The sequence below is a fragment of the Pseudonaja textilis genome, chromosome Z (assembly GCF_049901715.1).
Source record: "Pseudonaja textilis isolate UNSWEBS1 chromosome Z, rPseTex1.2, whole genome shotgun sequence".
NCBI classification, from domain to species: Eukaryota; Metazoa; Chordata; class Lepidosauria; order Squamata; family Elapidae; genus Pseudonaja; species Pseudonaja textilis.
In genome coordinates, this window is record NC_142008.1 from 113,374,626 (window position 1) to 113,383,965 (window position 9,340).

The 9,340-nt window shown below is 41.7% G+C and overlaps 1 protein-coding gene across 2 annotated transcripts in view; it reads left to right on the top strand.

Annotated features, from left to right (window-relative positions):
• The window catches only part of LOC113450838 (ubiquitin carboxyl-terminal hydrolase CYLD-like), a 29,678-nt gene that overhangs the window by 16,158 nt on the left and 4,180 nt on the right, over positions 1 to 9,340 (top strand). For both annotated transcript variants that reach the window (XM_087916267.1, XM_026722152.2), the window contains exons 10-14: positions 194 to 257; positions 882 to 1,014; positions 4,639 to 4,747; positions 6,416 to 6,534; positions 8,317 to 8,533. In XM_087916267.1, the coding sequence (XP_087772393.1) occupies positions 194 to 257; positions 882 to 1,014; positions 4,639 to 4,747; positions 6,416 to 6,534; positions 8,317 to 8,533 (642 nt within the window). The remainder of the gene's footprint in view (positions 1 to 193; positions 258 to 881; positions 1,015 to 4,638; positions 4,748 to 6,415; positions 6,535 to 8,316; positions 8,534 to 9,340) is intronic.

The window sequence follows — 9,340 nt, forward strand, 5'->3', positions numbered from 1 at the left end:
AGGAAGAGGTCTTCTTGTTATCTAAGATGGCTCCCACTGCTGTTGAGCTTCAGAGGAAAAATGGGGATATAATTGGGAAGGAAGGTTATTTCTATTCTTCCTTTCTTTCCTCAAGGGAAAGTAGGTTTGTCTGAATGGGGCATACAAGCGGGGGAGGAAAAATTACCTCAGCATTTTTGCTTTTTTCTCTCAGACCCAGAAGAGTTCCTCACCCTGCTCTTCCGAGTGCTAAAGATGGAGCCTCTCTTTCAGATCCGGTAAGAAGGATAAGCTGTTTTCTATTTGATAGTCCCATGCTGTACGTTTGTGGTGTTCAGAACAATTCAGACTGTCTCAGATTCAAGATTCTCCATTTGGAGTTCAAAACGTTTAGTTTGGAGGCAAAGACGTCTGTTTTGCATTCAAAATGAGGTGGTTTCAATTACTCGGAACTCACAAAGCAGCCCATTTTACATGTTTAACAACTGTTTCAAACTCAAAATGGGGTATACACTGAGGTAAATTAAAATAGGGAGTCATGGATATTTGTGTGTGTGAGGGGGACAGAGAGAGAGAAAGGCTGACTTTGATTACCTGAGATAGGTACAGGATAATAATATATAATAATTTTTAGTTATAAAGCAATGAAGTTACTGTGTCCACAAAACACCCCTAAATTTCTATTTTACCTTATTTTGATTGTTCTGTTTTGCTAGGCAGTATCTGTGCACTCCTTAGAATAGTTTTTGCAACCCTGAGGGATAGAAACTTTGATCAAGAAAGTAATCCATAGTAGACTCTGTTGCTTACATTTTCCCTACATTTACAAATTTTGTCACAGTTTATTCCAGACCAAATAGTATCCCCTACTCGAATTCTCTTTTTGTCCCCTTTGAACACAGCTCAGCTGGCCAGGACCCTCATGGCTGCATATTCTACCAGATATTTACTGAAGACCACCCAACTCATGTGGTCCCAACAGTTCAAGAGCTTCTGGAGGGATCACTGGTGATTGGGGATCTCAAATTCACAGAGGTGAGATACAGGACCGAAAAGATACACAGATGTGACCTTCCCATCACCTCAATATTGTTTTCAGCAAGACAACTTGTACCACATTTGAAGGACTGCAGGGTACAGAAGGTTGGTTTAAGGCAAGGGTCTTCAAACTTGACAGCTTTAAGACTTGTGGACTTCAACTCCCAGAATTCCTCAGGTAACATGACTGGAGGAGGGATTTGGGGAGTTGAGGTCCACAAGTCTTAAAGCTGTCAAGTTTGAAGACCCCTGATCTAAGGTCAGGCACATTGAGAAGATGGTGGTTGCACGATCAGAGTGATTTAGTTCCATTATTGTAGCCATCATCTTGACTACAGGTAGCTCTCAAGTTACAACAGTCCATTTAGTGACTGTTCAAAGTTACAATATCACTGTAAAAAGTAACTTATGACAGTTTTTCACACTTATGACCATTGCAGCATCCCCATGATCACATTTGGATGCTTGGCAACTTACTGGTACTTATGATGGTTGCAGTGTTCTGAGGTCATGTGATCATGTTTTGTGCCCTTCCGACACGCAAAGTCAATGGGGAAGCTGGATTCATTTAACAACCATGTTCCTAACTTAACAGTTGCAGTAATTCACTTAACAACTGTGGCAAGAAAGGTTGTTAATGGGACAAAATTCACTTAACCACTTGTTTGACATAGCAATAGAAATTTGAGCTGGATTATGGTCGTATGTTGAGGACTACCTGTATTACATGTTCCTGTTTTGGGCCAAGCTGCCAGGGTAAGGTTTCCCCAAGTCTCCATGTAGTCACCAAATGTTTTAGTTCATTCCCACTGTGATGGCGCAGTGGTTAGAATGAAGTACTGCAGGCTAACTCACTGCTCACTGCCAGGAGTTTGAGTCTCACCAGCTCAAGGTGGACTTAGCCTTCCAACCTTCCAAGCTGGGTAAAATGAGGACCCAGATTGTTGGTGACAATAGGCTGACTCTGTGTGATGACCTGGGGCATGGCACAAAGGCAACACAGTCAAGTAATCATTAATTAATTAATTATTAATTCCAATTTTGCCCCCAATGTTCTGGTTACCTCTGGGCTGGAGAAAAATTCTCTCAGGAACAGCCTTTCACTGCAGAGAATCAAGTCCAAAATGTGGTCAACAAAAACTTTAAGTATAAGTCCAATCAAGGCAAGATGAGGTAATTCATCTGCCATGGCAAGAGAAGGAATTCCAGACCTGAAGGAATGGTAGTAATTCAACATGGTTGGGAGGGTGCCAGGAACGCAGATAACCAAAGTCAATACAAGATAAACTCACGTTTGTTCCCAGCAGATGCCGCACTCAGCATGCTATTCTTTTAAACTCTCTTCCCAGATGTGGCTAATGAAGAGAATCAGGGCCCTTTCCTCCCTCATAAGCCATGCAACCCACGTTGCTCTCTTCTTCATTCCTCCCTGCGTGCCATAGGATGAAAGGATAGGTGGGCCTGGGTATTCCTCTGAACTCCCTCTCCCTTGTTCTATCTCTGCCCAGCCAGACTTTGCCCTTCCCCTGTTCTGCCCAGCCAGACTTTGCCCTTCCCCAGTTTTCTCCACAGCCAACAGAGCCACACTCCCACTCCCTGTCAACTGTTTTCTTCCTCGGATTCAGACTCCGACAGAGGCATCACACTCTGTAAACTACTTAGAGAGGGATATAAAGCACTGTGAAGCAGTATATAAATCTAAGTGCTATTGCTATTGTCATTCTAAATATTATAAATAAATGCTATGTAATGGCCCTTTTTGGAACAAATAAAGGGGATTACAAATTATATTGTGCTATATACATATAAGTGGTATAGCCCTATTTTAGTTAACTATAGCTGTAAATAAAATCGAATCAATTGTAATTTCTCATTTGGTCACTCCCAATTCTTTAAATTACTATATTTTTCAGACTATAAGATGCAGTGGACCATAAGACAGACCTGGGTTTAGAGGAGGAAAACAAGAAAAAAAAATTGTTTGCCTCTGTGAGTCCCAATTTTGCTCTTCCCGGCAGAAGACGCAGAAGCACTCTGCAGGCCAAAAAACAGGCCGATTTTTGGCCTCCCAAGCCCTCCACAGGTCCCGTTTTTGCCATCCCCAGCGCCCAGAAGCACTCTGCAGACCAAAAATGGGCCCGTTTTTGGCCTCCGGATACATCTGTGGGGAGGCTGAAAAAGGGACACAGGGAAGCTTTGGGAGGCCAAAAATGAGCCCATTTTTGGCCTGCAGAGTGCTTCTGGATGCTGGGGAGAGCAAAAATGGGACCCGCTGAGGGTTGGTAGGCCAAAAACAGGCCCATATTCACTCTATAAGACGCACAGACATTTCCACCCACTTTTTTTTTTTTTTGGGGGGGAGTGCGTCTTATAGTCCGAAAAATACAGAATGTTTTAATTGCGATTGTGCTCTTTTTCTCCTTTCATCCATGAAACATAATGTAAAGAAATGATTGTTTTTAAAAACCTATGGCTATATCTTGAGGGTAGAAAATTATCAGCACATTTATAATTGCAGAGAGAACAAAAATTAACGAACTCAAATTAATTTTTAAAGCTGGACTGCCTTGAGTAATCTTATCCAAGGCAGTTACTGTATGCAATACAGGTAGTCCTCGACTTACAACCACAATTGAGCACAAAATTTTCTGTTGCTAAGCAAGACATTTGTTAAGTGAATTTTGTCACATTTTATGACCTTTCATGCCAAAGTTGTTAAGTGAATCACTGAAGTTAGTGACACGGTTGCTAAATGAATCTGGTTTCCCCATTGACTTTGCTTGTCAGAAGGTCACAAAAGGGGATACATAGCACTGCAACCATCAAAAATATGAGTTAATTGCCAAGCATCTGAACTTTGATCATGTGGATGTTTTTAAGTGAAAAACACTTAAAAGTCAAACATCTGTTTGAGATTCTCAGTAATCCAGGCCATGGTTGCCCCCAAAGTGCTTTTCCAAGATGCAAGTGGACTTTCTGATTTTTCTTTGAACATTATTTTGATTTTTCTTTAAAGATGATTATGCTTTTCATTCAAGAAGCTTATTCAGCTCTGAAGAAGCTTCTTGAAGAAGCTCTGAAGAGCTGAAGAAGCTTCTTGGATGGCCTTCAAAGAAAAACCAGAAAATCCAGTTGCCTCTTAAAAAAGCACTCATAAGTCACTTTTTTCAATGCCATTGTAACTTTCAATGGTCACTAAACAAACTGTTGTAAGTCAAGGACTACCTGTACTACCTGTACTTTTCCATGGTTTCTTGAAACAGATTTGAAAAACCTTAGATCTGCCTTTGGGGGAGTTCTGTATGCAAAATGGGGGCCTATCAGTAGTCCTCCCACTGATTGACTGTAACTTTGTCGCTTGTATCCTTACGATTTATATTGACTGTTTCCTAGTATGATTTGATTGATTATTGCACCCTATGACTATTCTTAAGTTTTGTACCTTATGATTCTTGACTCTTAACGAATGTATCTTTTCTTTTATGTACACTGAGAGTATTTGTACCAAGGCAAATTCCTTGTGTGTCCAATCATACTTGGCCTATAAAGAATTCTATTCTATTCTATTCTCATCTAATCTTCATTCCAATCTCATCTGGGTGCTTCCTTTCTTTTTGACAGGCCCCTTCATGCCTCATCCTTCAGATGCCTCGGAATGGGAAGAACTTCAAAGCCTTTCGGACCATCCAACCCAGCCTGGAACTTGACCTCACAGATCTTCTGGAAGAAAGTAAGGGATGAGAGAAAGAAGCATAGATCTCTGTCATAGGACTTCAACTGTATGTGCTATGTACATCATCTGAGAATCTAGAACAGGGGTCTCAAAGTCAATTTCATTGTGGGCCACATCAGGGTTGTGTTTGACCTTGGGGGGGTGGGGCCATGGTGGGGAGGCAGCTCGACGTCACTCATATTGGGGGAACCTGTGGCAGCCAAGTGTTCTGCCAGCAAAAAAGGGCTCCTGAGCTCCGTTTCCAGCTGCAACAGTCTCCTGCAACCTTCTGCCAGCAAAAATGGAGCTCGCAAGCTCCATTTTTGCTGGCAGAGGCACCACAGACTGGTCCTTTGCTGTTTCCAGGGTGGCCCACGGCCTAGATCTAACCTCCCCATGGGCCAGAGCCGCAGTTTTTGAGTTTGACATCCCTGATCTAGAACAGGTTAAGGGCAAAAACTGGTACAGTTTAGCCTCCCCACAAGACAGACAAGACCAGGAAATCACAGGAAAGCTAAAACTACTTTGTAATGAGATTGGCTATGATGATGATGATAATAATAATTAATAATAATAATAATAATAATAATAATAATAATAATAATAATAATAATAATAATAATAGAATCTTGGAAATATGATTGTGTGTTATCTCCTCCCCCTTGTAATAGTTCAGTGAAATATGAAGGTATTTGCCTGACCCGTTTCCATATATTATCTTCTAGTTCTGGATCACATCTTTTGCCTAGGTAAACATTGTTGCTTCATCTTTGTGAAGGTTATTTTCCTTAATGGTTTTGTCTACTATGCTAACTGCCATAGATATTTTGTGGAATCTCTCAAACCTTCCTCTACTATTTACTCATTGTGGTTGGTTTAATGATTACATTAAACCAACCACAATGAGTAAATAGTAGTAATTAGAATGGTGGACAAGGGCCAGAAAGTCCCAACCTGAAATGTCCTTCACTATTAAAATTATTTGGATTAACTAATAGAGCATGATTACTTTTGGTCAACCTTGCTCTGTTAGTTCAATCTGGTGAGGTGGTTGTAGGGAGAAAAGAAAGAATAAATGTTATTTATGCTGCCTTGAGATCCTAGCAGAAAGGTGACCAAACAAGTAAGGAATCACAGAGAAGTTGAATGCTCCCTTTGAAAACTTTTGAGCTTCTCCTTCACTGAGCTTTCATCCTTCACAATTTGCTACTTTGCCTTCTTTAATATTTACCTAAACCTGTGGCCTTCACTACATCTTGGAACAATGAAGGCCCATAAATGAACTCCACTCAAGGTTGACTCAGTCTTCCATCCTTCCGAGGTGGGTAAAATGAGGACCCAGATTGTTGGGGGCAATATGCTGACTCTGTAAGCCGCTTAGAGAAGGCTGTGAAGCATTGTGAAGCGGCATATAAGTCTAAGTGCTATTGCTATTCTTACTGTGTTCCTTTTGTCTGTTTGTAGATTTCAAAGTCACCAACTGATTTTTTTCCAGTTTTTTAGGCCTGGAGAAAGGGAAAAAAAGTTTGTGGTGAATGCCTTCCTCTTTGTAGGGAAAATAAAATTTACATCAGTTTTTACTTGGCAATAATTACAGAGTATTGAAGGTTATTTCACATAATCCACAGCTAACTTGTTGCTTTTAACTTCTAACTTAGCCCAACATTTCTGATTTTACCCCTGCAGCTCCCAGAGAATGTTCTTTATGCCAAGGACTGGCTGTGATGGAGTGTCCAGATTGCTACCGGGATCCTAGTTTTGGCATGCGACACATCAAACAATTCTGCAAGATTTGCAGTCAGCAGGTATCTTTGTGCTGGCTTTCCTTCCCAGGTTTCTTCCTTAAGCTATGTTTTGTTTGACAAAGAATATATAGCCAAAAGATGACTCAGAGTTTCTAGTTAGGATCCACCACCACCCCACTTAATGCAGAAAAGTTGGAATGTATTTGACAGATGTAATTCTGCTGAGGGTAAAACCATGAGTATCATGATACCGTGGTGGCATAGTGGTAAGAATGCAATACTGCAGGCTATTTCTCACTGCCGGCTGCCTGCAATTTGGCAGTTCAAATCTCACCAGGCTCAAGGTTGACTCAGCCTTCCATCCTTCCAAGATGGGTAAAATGAGGACCTAAATTGTTGGGGGCAATATGCTGACTCTGTACACTGCTTAGAGAGGGCTGTAAAAGCACTGTGAATTGGTATATAAGTCTAAGTGCTATTGCTATTGTCAAACTGCCTTTTAAAAAATTTGGTGTCAGTTGCATGTACTAAAATTAGAAATCCAAGGTTTCAGTCCAACACACCAAAGCCATGTTAAAGAAGATTCCTGTGCTTGCTTTGCCTTATTTTTTTGTATTTATTTTTTTGTTAAATTTATTTGCTGCCTATCATGCAGTGGAGCTATTCTATGTGGCTCATTCTAGGTATGTATAGTCTTCAAAAAGGTGAGTGAAGAGGAATATAATTCTCTTCTTCTAATATCTGATAACTCGTTGAATAGAATATCTGCCCTCTCCTCTTCCAGAAAGCAGGATATGGATTAAAGGAGAAAACAGGTAGTAATTACTTATTAGAAGATGCTTATTAAAAATGCTTTAGACCAGGGGTCCCCAACCTGTCAGCTGCAGCCCACTACTGGGCCGTATCCTACTAGCAACCAGACTATGTGAGTGGCTGGCCAGTGCACATGTGTCTATGTGGTCACCCACACTCCACACTAGTGTGACAACAAGCATTGTGCAGGTCACACTAGCGTTGTGGTGAGCATCAAGCTGAGTATTGTGCTTGCACTAGCATTGCGGTGGGCTTTGTGCTCGTGGCCCTGTTTGCATTGTGTATGCACTCGTGACCTCATTCGTGCACTTCACATGTGCACATGCGTGTAAAGCCATCTGCCCCTTCTGCTCTCACGCCGACAACCTAGAAATGTTGGGGAATTCTGCTTTAGAAGAGAAGTTGGACAATTACTCAGGTTGCTCTCCTTCATTGGATGTGATCAAATGGAAGCTAGACAACCATCTATCTGGGAATTTTAGACTTTCCAGAATGTGGATTCCTACACTGAGCAAAGGGTTAGGATTTCATGCCTAAAGGCTTCATGAATTCTGAGACAGGAAATACATGCTTCTAGTCCTGTTTATAGTGGAGCTTTTTTTTAATAAAAGGGAAAAAAGGTAATGGATAACTCAATAATCAAGAAAGCACCTTGCAAAAGAGTCATCTGAGTTTGTGTTGCTTGATTAACTCTGGTTTTATTCTTGTTACCATATTTTCCCGAAAATAAGCCCCTTCTGGAAAATAAGCCCTAGCATGATTTTTCATGATGCTCAGAATAATATCCATACCACCCAAATAAGCCCCAGTTAAGATGGTCAGCCAGACAGACATGTTTAGTACCGTATTTTCCTGAAAATAAGACCTAACTGGAAAATAATGTCTCTTTTGGAGCAAAAATTAATATAAGACCCTTATTTTGGGGGAAGCACGGGAACAAATAACTAAGTGTGTATGTTTGCCCAACTGGAAAGACTCAAGGCAGATTTGTTTACGATCTTTTGGTGTTCTTTGGCCACTAATCTACAGGTTCACAAGCACCGGGCCCGACAGTACCACCAACCCCGTCCACTGCATCTTCCTGAGGAGTTTTCTCACTTTGGCTCTTTGCCAGAGACCATTCCCCGCCAGACAATGCAGCTCTTCGCAGTTCTCTGCATTGAAACAAGTCATTATGTGAGCTTTACCCGCCACGGCCCAGATGTCCATCAGTGGCTTTTCTTTGATAGTATGGCAGACCGTGAGGGTGAGTTTTTTCAAAACGTGTTTTCCAAAGAAAACCAAGGTTTGTTTTAACAATGCTATGTTTAGCTTGTAAAATTGGACTGATTTGTTGACTCATTTACATTCCAGTAGTGAATTGGCTTGGAAATCTCCCTCTGTCTGAACGTTTAAACTGAATCCTCAGAATTAGTTTGATTTGGATTTTTTGAAGGAATTCAGAAAACAAAAAAGCCTTCTTTGCAAATAGGTTGAAGTATTAAATGCTGTCCAAATTGACAATTGGAAAGTACAGGAAGTCAGAGGTAGGCTGCTCGGGGTTTGCCAGGATTCGAGAGAGCCCCTAGCTAAGATTCTGTGCAGTTTGGAGAAACCACAAATCCCACCCCTGGCCCTCCCCTCCTACGAGTCCCCACGCAGCCTGTTTTGGATGCAGATAAATGCAGGGCATGGGCGGAGGCTCAAGGAGGGTGAAAAACTGGCCTCCAGAAGTTCAGGAAGGCCAGAAATGGGTCCATTTCCAGCTTCCAAAGAGCCTCCAGAGCCCGGGGAGGCTCTTTTCACCCTCCCGGAGACTCGAGGAAAGCCTCCAGAGCCAGGGGAGGGCAAAAACCCCACCCCACCATGGTGCAGGAGGCCAACTAGGCCATGCCCGCCATGGCCATGCCCACCCAGTAACTGGGCAAACAACCCATTGCTAAAATTTTTGACATCTATCCCTGCAGGGAGTCCTCAACTTATGACCCCAATGGAGTCCAAAATTTATATCGCTAAGTGAGAAATGACTTCTGACCATTTTACAACTTTTCTCGCCACATTTGTTAAGTGAATC